This window comes from Aristolochia californica, unplaced genomic scaffold, assembly GCF_029961685.1.
Source record: "Aristolochia californica isolate CCGP_79_NKW_82.1479 unplaced genomic scaffold, dmAriCali1.0.hap1 SCAF_8, whole genome shotgun sequence".
Classification (NCBI taxonomy): Eukaryota; Viridiplantae; Streptophyta; class Magnoliopsida; order Piperales; family Aristolochiaceae; genus Aristolochia; species Aristolochia californica.
In genome coordinates, this window is record NW_027182279.1 from 3,440,795 (window position 1) to 3,460,842 (window position 20,048).

At 40.2% G+C, this 20,048-nt stretch overlaps 3 protein-coding genes across 5 annotated transcripts; 1 reads left to right on the plus strand and 2 right to left on the minus strand.

The window, feature by feature from the left end:
- The first annotated feature begins 418 nt into the window (after nt 1-418).
- Nucleotides 419-5,015, plus strand: LOC137938708 (ATP sulfurylase 2-like). The gene is made up of 5 exons (XM_068783716.1): nt 419-1,054; nt 1,919-2,324; nt 2,531-2,791; nt 4,121-4,207; nt 4,456-5,015. The coding sequence occupies exons 1-5, from the start codon at nt 504-506 to the stop codon at nt 4,591-4,593; spliced, it is 1,443 nt and encodes a 480-aa protein (XP_068639817.1). The 5' UTR covers nt 419-503; the 3' UTR covers nt 4,594-5,015.
- A 771-nt stretch (nt 5,016-5,786) lies between these two features.
- On the minus strand, nt 5,787-6,435 carry LOC137938162 (auxin-induced protein 15A-like). The gene has a single exon (XM_068783150.1). It carries the CDS (start codon nt 6,432-6,434, stop codon nt 6,126-6,128), a length of 309 nt encoding a protein of 102 aa, XP_068639251.1. The 5' UTR covers nt 6,435; the 3' UTR covers nt 5,787-6,125.
- Nucleotides 6,436-8,464: 2,029 nt separating this feature from the next.
- Nucleotides 8,465-16,792, minus strand: LOC137939021 (pre-rRNA-processing protein ESF2). Of its 3 annotated transcripts, none has more exons than XM_068784181.1 (9): nt 16,641-16,792; nt 16,268-16,307; nt 15,878-16,148; nt 15,652-15,715; nt 15,376-15,443; nt 15,113-15,202; nt 14,900-15,030; nt 9,249-9,401; nt 8,465-8,804 (listed from the first exon to the last, which is right to left on the minus strand). In XM_068784181.1, the coding sequence occupies exons 3-9, from the start codon at nt 16,143-16,145 to the stop codon at nt 8,784-8,786; spliced, it is 795 nt and encodes a 264-aa protein (XP_068640282.1). In that variant the 5' UTR covers nt 16,146-16,148; nt 16,268-16,307; nt 16,641-16,792; the 3' UTR covers nt 8,465-8,783. The 3 variants fall into 3 exon arrangements, with proteins under 3 accessions (XP_068640282.1, XP_068640284.1, XP_068640283.1); XM_068784183.1 differs by lacking the exon at nt 16,641-16,792 and adding an exon at nt 16,440-16,623; XM_068784182.1 differs by lacking the exon at nt 16,641-16,792 and adding an exon at nt 16,428-16,623.
- Between the last annotated feature and the right edge of the window lie 3,256 nt (nt 16,793-20,048).

Genomic DNA, 20,048 nt, shown 5'->3' on the forward strand with positions numbered 1-20,048 from the left:
ATAATCATGGATCAGGACCATAAGTGTTTCGTGATATAAAGCAAGCTTAATTCATCATCCAGAGTTTACATCGCCATCGCCATCGCCATCGGGTTTTCGCTCCCAGTCTGCGAAAGCGTCATTGAAGGTGCCGTTCCGGTCTTCCCACGGAGGAAATAATTGACGTTGAAACTAGATGGTTGAGCTTCTTCCTCCATCAGGAATCGGCGTCTCCGTCGCTGCCGAACCATCAGTCCAATCCAAGAAATCGTTGGGGTAATGGCAGAGCTGTTCGGATAATTAATGAAATAACCTCCTCCACGAGATGACAAACATGGACCATTAAACATGTGGACTGCGGTCAATTCAACATTCCGGAATTTCCCAATTCCAACCGCATATACTTCTAAATAAAATTTTCTTTCCCAACATTCCCGGCACTGTCGGACCACTTGCCTCCTTCTTACACACTCTCTCAACTACTGTGGCGCCCTTCCCTCTCCCTCTCCTTTCTGTTCGGCTCGATGGCTCTACCTGCCAGATCCCATCTAATAAGCCTCAACCTCAATCTCAACGTCCGCACTTCCAGAACCCGGAAACCCCCCTCTATCCCAATCTACCATTCCAACCCCCTCTCCATCTCTCTCTTCTCTGTCATTCCGATGTCTTCTTCCTCCTCCAAAACAAGCGCCGCCGCCGGTGGTTTCTTGGTTAAGAGTTCTCTCATTGACCCTGATGGCGGTTCCCTCGTTGAACTGGTGGTACCCGCCGCGGAGAGGGACAGCAGGAGATTAGAGGCTTCTAAGCTGCCCACGGCCAAACTCTCCGCCATTGATCTGCAATGGGTGCATGTCATCAGCGAAGGGTGGGCTAGCCCCTTGAGAGGGTTCATGCGGGAGCACGAGTATTTGCAGAGTCTGCATTTTAATTCCTTCAGGTTGGATGATGGCTCCGTTGTTAATATGTCGTTGCCCATTGTGTTGGACATTGATGATCAGGAGAAGGAAGCTATCGGGTCGTCCCCTGATGTCGCATTGGTTGGTCCCAATGGAGAACTTGTTGGCGTGCTCCGAAGGTGGGTTTTGTGCACTTTTGTTCTTTATTCGTTTCTGCCTGGTTATTCAATGCTCCCAGGTGTTGATTCTAAAGGCTTTCATGGCAGTTAGTTAAGGGTGTCAAGTTAGTCACTCACGACTACCACTTGTAGCATCAAATTTTTGAATACCATAAAATTTTTGAATACAGGAAAAATTCTTTTACGTGATCCTCCCCTTGATTGTTTATTTATTTGTTTTTTCTGTTTGCACATTCTTTCCAGTATTATTTTTCCTGGAAACTGCGGTTTTTCGTTTGTTGTTGCCTGCTTTAAAATTTTTTAAGTGGCATTTTATTTTTTCTTTCGGCTGTCGTTTAGTTGCCGTTTGAGAATTTCGATTTGATAGCTTCTGGTGTTCGATCAATATACCGAAATCAATTTCTTCAGCTTATTCTTCTCCTTCTGTGTGATTAGACACTTTCGCTTGCCTCTTTATCCACTATTCTTGGATGGAGTGAAAGGAATGAAGCCACTGAACGTCTGTAAGCAGCAGTCTGATAGATAATGAAGGATATCTTCTAGATTGATCTTTTCGACTGCAAAAATTTCAGCCTTGATGTCTTTTAATGGAATTCAAGAACCCTCTCTTGCACATTGTTTTTTCTGTAGTTGGTCATCCATTAAGGCATTGGTCAAAATTTCTAGCTGCTAGGCCATTTGAATATGAAAACTTTCTTCTTCTTCTTCTTCTTTTTCTGAATTACTTATAATTTGGTTTGCTGGCTTCTTTTTGGTTTGTCCAAGTCTTTTATTCTGCTTGGTGGGGTGCCTAAATCCTGCAACAGTGTGCGTCCTCTCCTAGTGAGCTTTTCTATAAGTACAAACTATCTCCTGTTGTTGCAGAGTTGAAATATATAAACACAACAAAGAGGAAAGAATTGCAAGAACATGGGGAACAACTGCACCTGGACTACCTTATGTTGAGGAGGTAATAACTCCTGCTGGAGATTGGCTGATTGGTGGAGACCTAGAAGTGTTTGAACCAATCAAATATAATGATGGTCTTGACCACTACAGGCTTTCCCCAAAAGAACTTCGCAAGGAGTTTGACCGGCGCCAAGCAGATGCAGTATTTGCATTCCAATTAAGGAACCCTGTGCATAATGGCCATGCACTTTTAATGAATGATACACGCAGGCGACTTCTTGAAATGGGTTTTAAGAATCCAATTCTACTGCTCCATCCTCTAGGTGGTTTTACGAAAGCGGATGATGTACCCTTGGATGTTCGTATGGAACAGCATAGCAAGGTTTGTTTAACAAACTTTTGTTTCTCAACTCTTAGTTTTACTTCTTAATTCTTATGTTGGTATATCCTGTTTAAGCTTGCGTCTTTTCATTGGAAGAAATGACCAGAATGAATGCAGTGATCTTTAGTTTAGCACTATAAGTGTGACTTTCATTGCCTCTATGGACTACCTATCTGACCCTCATTGTGGATATCTTTCTTCTTCAGGTTTTGGAAGATGGAGTGCTTGACCCAGAGACCACTATTGTGTCTATATTTCCATCACCAATGCATTATGCAGGTCCCACAGAAGTACAATGGCATGCAAAGGCAAGGATAAATGCAGGGGCAAACTTCTATATTGTGGGCCGTGATCCTGCTGGAATGGGTCATCCTACAGAGAAGAGGGACTTATATGACCCTGATCATGGGAAGAAGGTCTTAAGCATGGCTCCTGGATTAGAAAAACTTAATATTTTACCTTTCAGAGTAAGCACATCTAACCTCCAAAACTTGAACATATTATCTTTTGCATTCTTTGCTTTGAGTGCTTCTTTTAACATTCATGCAGCGATTTGTTGACAAGATATTTATGTCCAGCCTTTGTAGCTGCGAATGGCTAACCTTTTCTGATTATCTCTTTTAGGTCAATAAGCCCTTTATGGTGATTATATGCCGTGAATCTTGTAAACTGAAAATCCATAGCTTCTTGGCCCCGTGAAATCTGCTTTGACTACCTCTTATATGAATTACCTCTTGATTACTCGAGTTCTTGGGATAATTAGATCCAGAATGTTCAAAAGTTGGATATTTAACATATTTGTTCAGAAGAAATGTGCTGATGCTGAAGAAATTAAGAAAATACACAAATCTTGAGTGAGTTACATTGTGTGAACATCCTCAAAAGTAGCTACATTTTTTTGAAATATTCAGAAACGGATCTATGTTTGCAAAAGGATCCTTGGTGTTCCTGAGACTGAGCTGTTAGGAGCATTGTTACCTAGAAATTTAGGGTATACAACCATGTTTAATTCAGTGATTCATACAGGTTATGTTCACATTTAGTTCACTGTTTTTGCATAATTGTAACTTCTTCCAAACCAAGTCTCTTATGAACTCATACCTTCTCTTTCAAAACATGAAAGTACGCCTTCGGTTTGCTCCTGTCCTTTTTCTACTGTCTACATTGAACTGTTACTTTCCTGATATGCCATATATAATATTACTGTTTCTTATGGTCAATGTTAATGCCCATGTACATTAGAAAGGTTCACTTAAAGTATTATCTTCAATTGGTTTTGAACCTGTCCAAAATAAGATACCTGAATTATCAGTAGGATATATGATTTTTAGAACCCTTAGGGATTATAGGAAGCAGTGTGTCTGCAACTTCTGCAGGATCTTTGGTTCAGTGACTTTTATGTTATTCTTAACCAGAATGGACTTATAGCTGTCTGTGTAGCAAGCATTATGAGACTTTGGGTCATCTGCAGAAGTTAAAGCAGAGATGGAGAATTTTTATTTTTATTGATTTTTTGGTTTTAAGATTGTCATCCTAGGACAACAAATAAAGGCATATGCTTGAGAGAATCTTATATTTTTTGTCTATTTCATGGATCAAGTTTTGAGTGCAAGTCAATAAAAGTGACTATTAATGTGATAGCACCACAAGAATTCTGCTGCTTTTGCTGCCGGCTATCTGTTATTTGGAACAGAAAATTGTCTAATGCCTAAATATTTTTTTTTCTTTTAAGCCAAAGAATAATACCCTTCGTATCTCTTTCACTACTAATTATTGGTTTCTGTTACTCATGACAGGTAGCAGCATATGATACGTTGGAAAAAAAGATGGCCTTCTTTGATACTTCACGGGTTAAAGATTTTCTTTTCATCTCTGGGACAAAGGTAAGAATGCATTCAGTAGTAAACAGTAAAAAGAATGTTCCAGTTGAATGTCCATAGTTCTTTCCTCTTTCTTGTCTTTTTTCTCCTCTGGATTTATGAATGAGTAGGATTGGATTATTTGGAATTAGGGAAAGCTCTTTTAATGCCCACTGATCAATCAAGTTTTATGAACGATGGATGTAAACCATGTACATGGTAGATCTTTTTTGCCCTTGTAATGACTGGAGGACTTATGTTGTATGTGTCAGATGAGGGCCTATGCCAGAAGCGGAGAGAACCCTCCTGATGGTTTTATGTGCCCTGGCGGATGGAAGGCTCTTGTCAACTATTACAAGAGCTTGCAAGCAGAGGAGACAAGTCCATCTCCCACTCCTGTTTCCACTTAAGATTGTCAAATACTACTCAACTGAGGTGCCAGTAATTCTCAAGGTGCTCAACTTGCTGCATTCTTGGGATGCTAATATTTTTTTTTGGACTTCTGCACTAAAATACCGATGAAATTGAGCAAGCACTCAGCTATCCTTTTCTCCGGCGATCTGGACGCCGAGATGATTGTGTTCATTGCTTTATTTATTTATCCGGTTAATAACGAAATCAGAGAATAGGTTGTTGGTGCAAGAGAAAGTAGATCGGGACCGAATGAACTACTTCTGTAACTTTCATCTGTTGACAATTTTGGGAGAAATCTGTTGTTGTTTTTTCAAGTTGCTGAGGTTATCCTGGTTGTTTACTGAACTCCAAGTGACTATTATTTGTTCTTCACTATTGCTCTCTTACTAATCATAATACCATGATTGCATTTGGTTAAGACTTAGTTGGGGTTGCCAAAATTTGAACCACATTCAGATGTTTGCATGAGTAACATGGAATGAATTAGAGCAGATTTGAGATAAAAACTAGGCCCTTGACACGAAATAGCAGAAAAAAAAGTCTCCTACTGCAATCTCCTGTGAGTATGCTCTATGATGCAGCCAAAAATATCATTTTTTAAACGTCAATAAAACCTGTGTTGCCAAGAACTCTTCTCTTCTTTTCTTTTTTCCCCTACTTCAGGTTCCATTTAAAAGAGCTCCTCTTGGAGACGCTTGCCGATTTGCTTATTGAAAACCCTTTCACTGTAAAGAAGAAGGGAGATGCTCTGTTGTGAAAGAGCAGAGCGGAGAAACGTTATTATTAGCTACGAGATAGACTGACGACATTTGCACTTTGAGACGGACAGCAATTGGACTGGAGTAGGGAGCTCTTAGTTGCAAACAGATACCTGTGAGTAGCTTCGATTCGTTCAACGTGGTGGATAGAGAGGATGCAGCTGGAGGAGCTGCAACTTCAAGACCCGAAACGCTGGAGACCAAAGTCTGTAATTTCCTAAAATGGTTAATTCAAAAGCATGAACAAGCAGGCATTGGTAATTCCGCAGGCTTTCAACCTTTCCGACGAGAGGTAAAAAACAAAACAGGCCGGAAAATCTGCCAGAATTCGTTTCCATCTTGTCCCATTATTTATTTTTCTCTACTGGGTTCGGAAGAGGCAGAGCGGGTTCTCTTCTCACATTTTTGTTAAAACGGGTGCAGGTGTTTGTAACTGATTTGGGTTTCGCCGGCGACTCGCGTCGGAGTGTACGAGTTGGAGGTAGGTTATTCTAGTAAAAAGGAACGCCGTCACAGGACGAAAACTGAGCTGAAAAGGCAAAAAAAAATTTTTAAAAAAAGGAGGTGAACGAGAAATCCATTAAATCAATTTGATGTTTGTATGGAGATTGTTTGATACTGTATCAATCTCCTCTTTACAAAAGAAAACTAAGTCAGAAGAAAGTCACTAAACAAAATTCTGGAGCTTGAATGATCCTCTCTATGCCGGCACAAATCGGGTTTCTCTTCCTCGCCGGCTGTCATTGTTTCAGTGTTGATGCGGGGTCTTCTCATGAGCTATGATTCAAATGAGAGGTGAGAGCTAGAAAGGCGTCTTCGTTGCACGGAATGGTGAGGCCGCCCATTCGATGATCAAAACCGAACTCTTCTTCTGCTTTTCTGAGCAAGTTCTGGAAGGAAGGGTGCTTCAACAGTGAAACTGGAACCACGAATCGCTTCTGGGTTTCACCAACATAGACGGCAAAATGGCCCTTAGGCACGGCTGCTGCTTCTGCTGCTGCATTGGAGGATCTGTCTCGTGTTAGGGACCTTTTCAGCATCTGCTTGGCTTGAACCACGCTCAACAAACGGATACCCATGATTCTGTTACTTCTGAGCTCAACTATTGAAGCTTTGAAATGTGTCAAGTGGAGAGTGCAAAGTGTTGGAGACGAAGGAATAGGGTTTCTGGTATTTATACAGATGGGGAGAGATGTCAATCCAATCAGTAGAGTGAGAGATGAGAGAAAGGGAAGCACGGGGCCTGTGTCAGAGACATCACACAAAGAGAATAATGCATGGGTTTATCTCTATGTGGCCTTCCAGCCTGTTGTCACGAGCTCTGATCTTCCCTGGAAATCATCTCCTACCAGTGGAAACTATTAAACAAATGCATCGGAATTTCCACTGCAGTCTGTCAGCCCACAGTTCTTATGAGGAAAACTAGAGGCTTCTTTCATTTGTTAAGATGTATCTTTAACCCTGAGCAGTCTCTCACCATGAATCTCTTCCTCTCTCTCAGTCATTTCTGTATCTTTAACCCAGAGCAGTCTCTCACCATGAATCTCTTCCTCTCTCTCAGTCATTCTCTGTATCTTTAACCAACAGCAGTCTCTCACCATGAATCTCTTCCTCTCTCCGTCATTCTCTGTCATGACACAAGCATCTGTTGTAATCTCATTGAATCTTATCTACTGGAAGGGTGATAGTGAGGAGGGGTCCATGTGAGTCTGGGGCAATTCTCCAAACACAGCAAAGGCACTGCTAGTACAAACAAGTACCAACCATGTGCTACTGATGTTATGTTGATCACCACAAGACAGGAAGATGATAAGAGAGCTGGATCCCACTTTATGACAAGGAAGACTTGTATATATTTTTATTCTTCCAGTTTTCTCAAGAAAGGGGAAGCATCAAGTATTGTTCAAAGTTTAAACATCATAGGAACAACAACTGGGACCCAAGTGCTGTCAAGTGGAAGGAGATTGGCAAATATTTATGTATCACTTGGAATGACACCAACAAGCAAATTATTGATAATCCTACAAAATCTCTCATGCTCTTACAACAAGTGCAATTCTTTTTTAAGGCAATTTTAGTTCGTTTAGAGTAGGGCTATAAACCACTGTTACTTGACCACATCAGTTCTTGCTTGACAAATTTTACTTAAACCCATGCTATGTTTCAGGTGGGATGTTAGAGTTACAGTGTGTTGGAGAAGAAACGTGATTTTTTATTCTGCTTAAGCTGCGTTGGAAACGAACAAGAGTTATTTTATGACTTTGGGATATCTTTTCTAACGCTCATGTGATGGATTTAATTCAATCATCTCAGTTGCTTTACTATGTTGAGTTAACTTACAAGGTTTTGATCTTTGTCCTGTCTCTTTTGCATGGAGCAGGTAACAGTGAGACCCACCTCAGCAACAACTCTTTTGTAATCTGCTCCATATATATATCATCTTCTCCCGCAACAAGAAATCAGGTTGGTGCAACGGATTCTGTTCTCCCCTTTTTATGTAAAAGAATTTCTTTCCACATTCAATCCATTGAAGAAGATAGAGAGAAGGAGATTGGCAAACGACATAAGAGACCCACCTTAATCCTTCCAAAACCACTGAATCTGTTTACGGAAAACCCTTGTTGAACGATTCATGAACATAAATGGGGGAAAGTCCACATGACCAGTTGGTTCTTCTCTTTTTCATGCATTAATCTCTCCCTTTTTCGTCCCATACATAAAAGAAGTTGGTTCTTTTTCTTTCCAGGTCTTTCGTTACTGTTCATCGTCAGAAAAATATAGCTGGAATAATGGGTGTTCGGTTGCCAGGCAAGAGACGAGCCAAGCTGGTCATGCCAGAGAATCCGAAAAGGTTTTACTGTTCATGGTGGGAAACCCAGAAGCTGTTTGTGGTTCCAGTCTCGTTTCTGAAGCACCCTTTTTCTCCCTCCCTTGTGTTTGTGAAGATTCTGGAGTTTGAGTGGTACTATTAGTAGTTTGACTAGAATTACCAGAGGTTTCAATACCATTAATAATGACCTGATTACCTTCTCTTTGTACTAGTATTTTCTTCTTAACAGTTTAGGTAATAAACAGTATTTAAAACTCAACCGGAGAAACCCAAATAATGAGGCAGAAACTCTTGCAGGTAAATAGCAAGAATACCTGTGACATAAGATTATTCGAACTCCGAAACAGCCACGATCTGTGGTGTCCAAAAGAGAATGCATTGTTTATCTAATTGAACAAAGCTTTAGAATCTATTTCAAAATAAAAAAATTGAAATCCTGTGGCAGCTTCACTGCGGTTTTGTAATGGACTTTTTACAGAATGCACATTTGAACTCGTGTAGCAGCTCCACTGATTTTGTTCCACATATTGTGAATGGACATCAAAATTCCACAAGACTCAGGCACGTCGTCAGTTCCCAATGCATTTGGTGGGCTTGATCACGATGAAACACCAAAAACCTAAAAAAGGTCACTTTAGGTAAAAACAGTTGAAACTAGAAACATAGTCGAGCACCTCTAGACACAGTTATAATACATACAGGGAAAATCAAGAAAATGGAATTTTATCTTAACATCTCCTTCTGTCTATTACTATAGATTGGTTATGACACTTCCTTCAATGTGGGATCATCTGAACTAGTAGGACCTGTTCAATATACTCCACATTGAGATGGTGGTTCACAAACCAATGATGTAGAGCCAAAAGTAAAAAATAGAGCTATTTTTTGGGAAACTTCACCCTTTACGAAGTCCAGGCTCACAGTTCACTTCCAGATAGAGAAAGATGAAGTGTATCTGAATTTAGTGGTTTTCTTGGATATCATTCAGTTCAAGGGGGTGTGTATAAGAGCTATTTTAGAGCTTTTGTGTATAAAATCCTATTTATAAGTGGAAAATACTTACCCCAACCAAAAGGCCTTTTGAAAGCTTTGGTTTGTTTTCATTCATGTGATCCACAACTGACAATGTTTGTTGAAATTTGCGAATGATTTTGGGTTTCTCTGTGACCATTGCAATATTAGCATTTAATTCTGTACTCTCTCGAGTCTTCTGCTTCTGCGGTAGTGTTAAAAAATAAATGGTAAGAAATGAATGAATACATATTCATGTTTGCAACGTTAAATGAATCTAAGACATTAATTTCCAAATGTCAAACATGTCAGAATCATCACAGGCATTACCAGTCCATCAGCAAAAAAGATAACAAATTGCAGTAAAATTGGTTTTAGAAAAAGTACAAACTTTTTTTTTTTTTTTTATAAAAGTACTACAAGCTAGCAAAATCATTATCAGAAAGCATAGATCTAAACTCCTTCATTAGAGAAGATAAATTGAAAGACCTGGTTTAGTGAAGTGTTTAAGAATGGGAAAACAATAAAAGAAACTAGAAGATTCACTCTTCCACAGAAAACATATGCTATCAAAATTCTTTTCATGTGCATAATCTATCATATTGGTTATTGTACATAGCTCCACATGTTGGCAATCTTTACAAGCAAAAATGGGCACAGTAGTAAGCCAGAAGAGAAAACCTTTGGATGCAAAATATGTAGAGTTGCAACTGCACGTGTAATTAGTGACATTTTAACCTATTACCGGTTTATTACATAGGACATTTCACAGTAAATCTGCACTTATTTTCTTAGACTTTGTGAATTGGGTGTTTAGCATAATGGCCACATGCAAAGATTTCTAATATGAGGTCTTCTTCAAGTCAACAATGTAGAGAATGTGTAGGCATACAACTGTAGTCAACAGTTTATAACACTTTCAGTGCATCAGAACTGCTGTCACGAGGCATTGGTTGCTCTCTTGTTTTTAGTTTTTAGTCAGACATTCATCGTGTTTGTGACGTTGGACGTCAGGATGCAGCGAGCCCACCACTTGAGACAATTTGAATTTAAACCCGCACAGAAATGATGGGAGTGACATGGAGCTGGCCACCAACCCACTGCTGAATGCTCCAAAAGATGACCATGTCCCAGATCAACCCCCGACAGAACTGCCACATAAAAAACCCGCCCCCTGATGCTTCTACATCACTTGCCAGTCCACTTCCTGTCCAGCCTTCTGATACTGCCATGTGACCAGACCCAATTCTACCTCAAAGCAAACTACTCACATCCCCCTCAGGCCCCACTGCACCCAAACCAAAACTCCCGAGCCATTGTCCTCTCTCCTGCAAAACCCAAATCCCTACCGTGAAATACTGCCCCTGATGGATGTCCCAAACCATGACTCCACCATCCCGGCTTCCTCTTCTTCTCCTACCACTGAAATTAACCTGATCATGCTCCAATCTTCACCATCTAACCAAGCCTCAAATCCCCCCTACCATCTGTATTTAAACTGTCCCTATCCAGGCTATCCCAAATTGGTGAACAAGAGGCAGATCCCAGAAGACAAAGATGACCCAGCCGAAGCAACAGATGGAGGATGATGGACAGATACGTTCTTTGCAAAAATCTATTTGAACTCCTCATCACCACATCTAGCAGGATCCTGTCCTCAGATCAGTAACTCCAGCGACAAAATGTCAAGATTGCTTTAACAGCAACTACCAGCCAGGGAGATCACACATCAAACGGTGCATCGAAAAACATACTGGAAGATATCCCCCTTCCTACCCATATGGCAAGGTATGGTGATGCTTCTATGTGGCAAAGAATTCAGGAGTTGGCGGACATGTTCCACTATGACTTACGAGAATATAGCTACACAGTTTTTCTTGTGCAGCATCACAAGGGCACCTCAGTAAGAAGAATAACAGCAGGTCATCAATGAAGATTTTCTCCTGGAGTGTCGGAGGAGCTGGAACAGCAAACACCCTTATTGGAGACCTATCAAAGGCCGGTGTCCATATTGCTGTTCTACAAGAAACCGAGATCTCTTCAATGTCTGAGAGCGTCATCAGGCCATCTGGTATGATAACAATTTCTGATGATTGGCAGTTGACGCATACAGATCTTCAGGGGGCATCCCTATCATCTGGGATGCTTCTACGATCCAATTACTGGGATCTCGCTGTGGTATTTTTATATATCTTGCAATTTGAAAGATCTTATCACCGTGCATTGCCCGTCCCTGGTTAGCAACCATGGGCTTAGTAGAAGTTCACAGCAGAACTCCTGTAATAAAATCTCTTAGCTCCTGGATGATACGAATAACATGCCCATCCTTCTTACTGGAGACTTCAACGTCATTAGATTCATGGATGAGAAATCCCCAAGATGTCCCCGCATAACTACATCTATGAGGAAATTCGCTGACCTCATTGAAGCTTACAACCTCGAAGAAGTTGCTCTCTTGGGACGCAGATTCACCTGAACTAATGGTCAGTCCCCCCTATATCCTTTCCAAATTGGACAGGTTTCTGGCCAACCAAGAAAGCAAACAAGCACACAATGACAGCTCTGGATGCACTCTCCCAAGGGCCACCTCAGATCACTGTTCCATCCTTTTAGACACCAAGATGAGCTATAGGAGCTGCTCCTTTCCGATTTGAAAATGTGTGGCTCCTCAAAGATGGCTTCTTAAGCTGGTTGAAGAATGGCGGTCCAGCATTGATGGGATGGAAGAGCAAATCAGCAATGTTGTCTAAAGCTGAAGCTCCTAAGAGCCCAGTTAAAGTCCTGACCCAAGCTGAAATTGCAGCTTTCTCTCGAAACTTAATGCCCTTCTCAACCAAGTAAGCAATCTGGCTCTCCTTGAGGAAAGTATACCACTATCCCCTACCGATTCCAATTCTCCTTTTGAATTGTTAACCATGAGCATGCCGTCTAGGAACAAAGGGCATACTTCCTCTTCAAGATTGTTAACCATGAGCATGCCATCTAGAAATAAAAGGCACGCTTCAAATGACTGAAGGAGGGGGACCGGGAAATTTTAAATTCTTTCATGCTATTGCTTCTTCCCATAGAAGAGCGAACTATACTAACACCCTAGTAACTAATGGGGACTTAACACTGGATCGTTCTTCCTTATATAATGACATTTCCAGTTTCTTTTCAGGGCTGTCCTCTGAAGAGGAGATCAGCAGGTCATTCACAAACCACCTCCAATTCCTAGGCCTTAGCAAGCAACAAACACAAATACTGGAAGTCCCCATTCTCGCCCAAAGAGTTCGAAGATGTTGTCCTTCATCTGCCACTTGACAAAATTACAGGCCCGGATGGGTATAATCTTGAGTTTTAGAAGTTCTGTTCGCACTTCATAAAGGAGGATATCCAAGCAATCTTTTAGGATTTTTTTCCAAATTGAAATTGCAAGTAGGGCCAGGTCAGCCAATTTTCATTAACCTGATACCCAAGGAGGAGCAAGTAGAGACACCTATGGACTTTCAACCAATCAGCCTTGTTTCAAGTATCTTACAAGGTGACTGCGAAAGTTCTCACTGATAGACTCAAGAAGGTTCTGCCAGCAATTATAAGACCCAACCAGTCCACCTTTGTAAAAGGACGACAAACTCTGGATGCAGCAATGACAGTCCACGAATCATCCACTCACTCAAAAGAAGCTGGCTCCCCAGAGTGATCTTAAAGTTGGACCTCAAAAGGCATTGGACCGTATGTCAGAAATACCTGGACCAAATAATGGAAACTACGGACATAGGTCAAAGGTAGAGATTGTGGATCAAAAGGTGTGATTCTTTGGCTTTCTTCTAGCCTCTAATCAATGGCACAACATGCGGCATTTTCAATAGCTCCAGGGATCTTTGTCAAGGAGATCCCCTCTCCCTGCTGCTATTCAACCTGATAGATGAGTCCCTTCTCAGTTTCTTTCTCTGCCCAGCAAGTTGGATGGCTGGTGCCAGCCTCCCTAGTTGAAGCAATCAACATGCCCACTATCCAATTAATGGATGATACTGTTTTTGTTTGTGAGAGAAGCATCATGCAAGTGCAAAATCTCAAAGTGAAGCTAACTCTCAATGAGTTGCATCCACTCAGAAATAAAACTAGTCAAAAGCATCCATATTTGGATTCAACATTGTGAATTATGATCTGGAAGAAATGACATCAACCTTCAGCTGCAAGGTGGAGACCCTCCCCTCCTACTTCAGTGTCCTCCCCCTTACCTCATCTTGGGTTGGCAAGAAATTGTAGGACTTTGTAATTGACAGAATGGAGAGGCGCTTTACCCCCAAAACAGTAAATTCCTGTTAAAAGGAGGTAGGCTCACTCTATTGAAATCAACCCCCTCTGGCCTTCCCAACTATTTCCTCTCTTTCTTATCCTGTCCTGGCAGCATGGCCAACAAAATTGAAGAAATTGAGAGGCACTTCTTATGAAAGGGCTGAAGAAGGAACTCTGGCTTCAACCCCTGAGAAGGGAAATGTCTGTAAACCGAAAGCCCATGGTAGACTGGCGTTAGAATGATCTAGTTGATGAACAAAGCCATGCTGTGCAAGTGTTGTGAAATTCTATACTATGGGAAATGGCCTTTGGATGAAGGTCATTGTGTATGGGAACAGTGGATGCTGGGAGCCATCCGTCTCCTCTCTTCACAGGGCCTCGCCCATGTTGAAAGCCATCTGTAAGCTCAAGGCTGAGTTTCAAAGAGGAATCAGATTTAAAGTTGGGAAGGGGAACAAAGTTAGATTTCATAAGGACACTCGGAAGATCTTGCCCTCGTGGCTGCATTCCTTCTCTTGCTGGTGTGCCAGGGATCTGGACTGCTTTCTCTTGGAAGCATGCACCCGCACCATATCTGATATCTCTTGGACTTAGAATTTCAGAAGAGACCTAACAAATGCTGGAATGGAACAACCAGGATGAGGACTCCCCCATATGGAGCTTGGAGTCAAAAGGGAAGTTCTCAGTGGCATCATGTTCAAACACCTTAGTGATCAGCATCGACAACCCTTATTGCTGCTGCAAACCTGGAAGATGCAGACGGCCCCAAAAGTGGTTTTTTTCACGAGGAGTGCCCTCCAAGGGAAAATCTCCACTTATGACAACCTGGCCAGAAGAGGAGTGGTCCAAACAGGATTTGATCAATGCAAAATGTGTAATGGGAACCAAGAATCGATTGACCACCTTTTGGTGCATTGCCCCGATCACTTTGGATCTTTGGAATTTCACCGGGGGCCTTTTCAATCTAGCCACATGCTCTCCTGCAGGCTCTGGTCTCTTACATAAAATTGCCTCCATTTGTAATATTCTTGATATCTCTTGCTCCCATGTGTGAAGGTCAGCCAATGGCTTAGCCGATAAATATGCTAAAGAAGGGGTCAATCTCCAACTTCTAGCTGTCAACCCCCCACCCCCACCCCCCTGCTTGCTATTTGTTTTTAGCTTTGCTTAATAAAACCTTCAATCTTTCAATAAAAAAAGAAAACTATTGTGTTTCCTTCACGACTTCCCATTTTACAGTTTTCCTTAACAATTCCTAGATTATGACAACTTTAACTAAGTCACTGCTGCCCAGACCACTCCAGGTTCCTAATGAAAAAAAATATATCCCAGAATTTTTTTATTTTTTTTTGACACAAGCATTGTCTAAACTAAAACTAAGGCAAAAGAAATACGGGATAATGAAAAAAGATGAAGCCTAACCTTCTGCAAACGTTCTTGAATTGCCTCCTGAGCACGAGACTTTTCCTCCCTTGAGATGTAGAAATCCCGCTCCTTCTTGGCTAAAGATAACTCCAGAGTCAACTTCTGTTTCCGAATGGCTTCCTTGTTAGCTGCATTAGCAAATAATATATGAATGACTGACCATTTTAACAACATTTTAACTTTGGCATTTCAAAATTAATAATCAATTACCAATTTCTTCTGTAAGATCATCCCACTTGAATTTACTCAGGTACTTGATGTTCCACAGATCATAATAGAATGATGATCTTTTCTTCCCACCTAATCATAACATAAGCAGCTATTAGGGGGAAAGAACCAATAGACTACTACCAACTTTAACTTGAACTCGGCATACATGACCGATTTTGAAATAATATGGGAAATGCATAGAAGCTTCACATAGCAAATGAGAATGCTTCTGCAATGTGCTACATAGAGTTAGAAAGACATGCCTATTTGTTCTCCATTTAACATATTTGCAACTCTCTTGGCCATACTTTTCTTAGCAAATTCAACCCATCTGAAAAAGTTTGACATTGCCGCAAGAAATAAAAATGAGTGGAAAGAAAATTGAGGATCCATACAATTCAAAAGGCCAATAAAGATCAACAAAGAAAGGTTGCAATCTTCATTTTATTTTATCTACAACTTTTCTTTTTGGCAAATAGAAATAGAAAAAATACTAAAAAAGCTTAACACGAGCTTCTATGGTTAACTTATATACTGACCCTTCAGAAAATTCTTGACCACGAAATCCACCGGCTCGTTTCCGTTGAAAGCGAGCTGTAGGATCTGCAATCAAGATCAAATTTTGATTATCACTCAGAGACAACTCCAAAGTAGCATATACATTTTTCTTTTGTGGATAAAATTTAAGGGCCTCGATGGTTTACAAACTGGATACCAATATAAATCTAGTGAACAATGAAATTTGAGAAAAAAAAGTCTCATTACCCTCAGGAGTCAAATAGATTCTCTGTATTTCTCCAAACTGGGATAGAATCTGACGAAGTTTCAAGGGATTCATGTGAGGAGGGACCCGACTCAAATAGCAAACACCACGTTTGTCAGTAGCACCAGCTTCTTTGTCTGAATGTCTTTTTCTCTTCCTTTTCCCCTTTTTACTCTTTTCACCATCAACAACCCCCGCAAAAGACGCTTGTTCCCCATTGGGAGTTTCATCTATATTATGCCCTTGTTCTTCCTCGACATCACTCATCATAGCCTAATCGAGATATGTCAAGCATAATGACGAGCAGTTATACTCTTAAAAACGAGCGGAATCGCTGTATACAATACGACAATCATCTAAGAAAGACTAGAACTGCCAAAGTGAAAACTTACCGACCGCTGACCCGAACGCCGATGGTTGATGGCACTTAACCTGAAAAGAAAAGAGCTGAGAGAGTAGTCCAAATAACTAAAAAAAGTAGCCTAAAGGAGCAGCTAGCCCTAAGAAGAGACAGCCAAAGTAGGGGGAGGGAGTGATATCTTTGGTAATTACAAGCAACCATGCCTGTCCGCAGGACGCCCCAGCCCATTGAAATGGCAGAGAGCGTAACAAAGGGGCTTCTCTCTTTCTCTTTCCCTACACAGCAGAGAGGTCTGCTGTTTGGGAGGGAGACACTGGAAGGAAGGGGAGGTTCCACCTCCCAAACTTCGGGCTCCTCTCCTACCTCCCCTTCACCTCTTAAAAGGAAAATAAAAAACAACCTACCTCTTTTTTGCTGGTTCTCCAGAATAAGTCGACAACCGGAGACAGAAACTGCAACGAAAAGCCTCCCCAGAGTTCTCTCTCACAAACGCCTCGCAAGGATTTCCCTATCTGTGCTTGAGGTAACCCAGGCCCTTTTTCTTTAATCATATGAAATTATCATCAACTTGTTATTTTAGGTAAATGTCACTCATAAACAAATAAAAGCAAAAAAGAGTGAGGAAAGGGCAGTTTAGGTCCGGTTGAACCCGGTTAAATAGGCTGATGATGTAGTGCGAGTTTTATACACAAATATGAGCCATGAGGTCATAAAATCCAAAATGGTCAAAACCTGGTATTAACATTTATCAATCCAATTGATGACTTGGTTAGTCCAACCCCATCAATTAAGTCATTGGCTGGGACATTTTTTCACTACTGCCCTTCCCTCTCCTTTGGCATGGTAAGGGACTAGGAAGGAGCACATTTTCTCTTATTTTAGTTCATGTGGACTTTCAAAATGTTTATCTCTTTTATTCCAAAGGAGAACCATCTCTCTTTGTAAAGAGTGAATCGAAACCAAAAAATGAACATAGTCGATTTTTGTGGGTAGGGAGACTTCCTTAATCCATGATATAGAAACTCTTAAATAATAAATTCATTGTTCTAGGGTTCTATATTTTTCTAGAGTACACTTTTACATTTTATAACAATGCCCTTTGAGTGGGGGATATGGGCTAGGTTAGCTCAGGTGGCTTCTCAAAAGGAGGGTGAATTGAGGCTTATAAATTAAAATTTTACTTAAGGCGCGAAAATAGAAAGCTTACAAACATACAAATTAAAAAGTAAAACATTCATACACCACAAAGATAACACAAAATGTTTTGTTATCTATTTTCCCATTTGGTATTCACCATCCAAAAACCCGTGTTTGGAAAATTCCACTAATTTAGCTCTATTAGTTGAATTTACATAAAAAAGATTTTGGCTCTCATTAAACCGCGTGTAGCTCAAATACACATTTTAATAAACAATCTCTCTAAGAGATTAACTGGATTATAGCTCTAGTTAGGCCCTTTCTATCTAAATTTCAATAGGTTCTAGATGAACCTTTCTCAAAAGAAAATTACAAAATAAAGGATAAGACTTACACCCTTTATTACTTGGAGAGTATCTTCTCCTTGAGAGATCCAAACCTCCAGCTTTGTAGCATAATGGAAATGAAGGGGCTTGTCTAATGTAGATGCAAATGAGAGGATTTGATAAAAGAGTATGGGATTTTCTAGAGTGTAGGCTCACTTTTTCTCACCAAAACACTTTAGAAGGATTTTCAAAGAATTGATAGTACAGGTTTGAGAATATGCTAATAAATACTCATTATCTTCTCAATGGAAGGTTTGGTAAGGTATTTATAAGTTTTCTAAGCTAAACTAGTTGTTTTTTGCCCATTTGCAAAAGTCAGTGTTTACATTGATCGATGACTATAAAGTGATTGATTGATGACTATAAAGTGATTGATTGATCAATCAATCAAGTGTAACGACTATTTTTCTATCAGAATGTATCTTATTGATCGATGGTATGATGGATCAATATCTTCACATTGGGTTTGATATTTTAAGTTGATTGATCAATGCTAAGGTATGATCTATCAATTAGAATTCCTTCTGGTAATGCATTGCAAGTATGATCGATCAGTGAACTTCCCATGATCAATCATTCTTTATGTTCCTGATTGACAAAGTTCAGTATGATCGATCAGTCTTATAGGTTGATCGATCGATCAACATGAAATTTCTTTGCCTAGACAGTATTGATCGATCAGTCCAAATAGGTAGATCGATTATGCTTTATAGCATGATTTGGCCATATTTTGAATGATCGAACAATTGACTTAGGTTGATCAATCATGCTTTATAATTTTTCCATGTGCACATTTGGATGATCAATCATTGAGAGATATTTATTGATCATTCCAGTTCCAGTTCAACTAATATACTTTGAAAGCATGAAAATGAATGATCTTAAGTGCTTCTAAGATGTTTTAAATGTGTATATGATGGTTTTAAAACATGTTTGAATGCATGTTATATCCTAAAGCTCCAAGTTTGCATTGTACCTCAAATTTGAAGAAGTTGGACGACTCTCTTTTACATGGACTAAGTTTTGACATATCTCAGTAAGACCTAAACTCTAGTCTTTAATTTGTCTTAATCTTTCAAGGGTGCTTCTTCAAGATTTCTTGACTTTCCACGATGCCTAAGATCTCTAAGATGTTTGATTTGTTTTGATGTTTTAGACCTTGAAAGACATGTCTCTTGAAGGAAAAGGTATTTGAAATACTAGATTTATAATTTTCAGCTCTACTAAATTTTGTTATCATCAAAATAAAAAGGGGAGTCAACATATGGTCAATAGACTACTTATTGTAAGGTTTGATTTCATCACATAATGAAACAAGTATATAATCTTCTCAACATAAACGCATGGGGAAGAAGTCCAATAGGATACTTTACTATAAAGACGATTGTTGACCTTGGTTGACCTCCATTTATTTTTTGATGATAACAAAACTTAACCATGTTTTTCCTAATATTTTCAATCAAGCATTTCATATGCAATTCATTCAAGAAACACAAAGATCAAGGTCTACACAAAGAATCTGCAAAACTCAATGCAAGACTTTAAGCTCAAGCATGTATCAAGTCATCTTGAAGAAGCACCCACAAGCGAAGAAATGAAGATACAGACTAGGGAAAATCTTAGAGATGGTTGGGATTGGTAGAAAGAGTTAGAGAGGGATTAGGTTGCTTAGAAGAGAAGATACGAAAATTTTAGGGGACAAGGAGAGAGAGATGAATTAGGCATGGGAGAGCGAGAGATGAAATTGGAAAGCATGGGACTCGAGTGTGCTAGGAAGGAGTGGGTGGAATGAGATCTCCTATAGGGGCATGTGGCTTGTACAGGGAGTGTTGGATGGGAAGAAGGATTCTAGAGAGAAGAGAGTTAGACCCCTCAATAGACTAGATCATTTGGGGTGAGAGGAGTGGACAAGTGGGGGGTTTCCTATTAGAACTAGGACTCTGTTGAATGAAGGGACATGGGGATTGGGTAGCTAGGTTTTTATTACAAGTGTTAGTCAAACAAGGATTTGGGTAGATGGTTTGGCTATTAGATGTGGAATGTAGTTAACATGGGAGGTGGTAGATAAGATGGAAGGTAGAACCAAAGAAACTACCTTGGTTAGAGTGAACTTCCTCTCGGTAGATGACAACTCGTGACCTTGTCACTGAGCTGGTTAGGCTTTAGTACTCCTTGGGAAACATTAGGGAGGAGGTGATAGAAGAGAAAATGGTTTGTGAAGCTTTAGAGTTGTGATGGATAAAATCCCTTGAGTAGAGGGATAGTCACCTAAGTGACCAATCGTCATTG

Bases quoted from the DNA above. Each gene is read 5' to 3' on its own strand.
- LOC137938708 (XM_068783716.1), top strand. From the start codon at position 504: ATGGCTCTACCTGCCAGATCCCATCTAATAAGCCTCAACCTCAATCTC. The intron at 1,055-1,918 runs GTGGGTTTTGTG...CTGTTGTTGCAG, and splicing joins CTTGTTGGCGTGCTCCGAAG to AGTTGAAATATATAAACACA. The intron at 2,325-2,530 runs GTTTGTTTAACA...TTTCTTCTTCAG, and splicing joins GTATGGAACAGCATAGCAAG to GTTTTGGAAGATGGAGTGCT.
- LOC137938162 (XM_068783150.1), bottom strand. From the start codon at position 6,434: ATGGGTATCCGTTTGTTGAGCGTGGTTCAAGCCAAGCAGATGCTGAAA.
- LOC137939021 (XM_068784181.1), bottom strand. From the start codon at position 16,145: ATGATGAGTGATGTCGAGGAAGAACAAGGGCATAATATAGATGAAACT. The intron at 15,203-15,375 runs GCATGTCTTTCT...TGTTATGATTAG, and splicing joins GTTAAATGGAGAACAAATAG to GTGGGAAGAAAAGATCATCA. The intron at 15,031-15,112 runs GTAATTGATTAT...TTGCTAATGCAG, and splicing joins TGATCTTACAGAAGAAATTG to CTAACAAGGAAGCCATTCGG.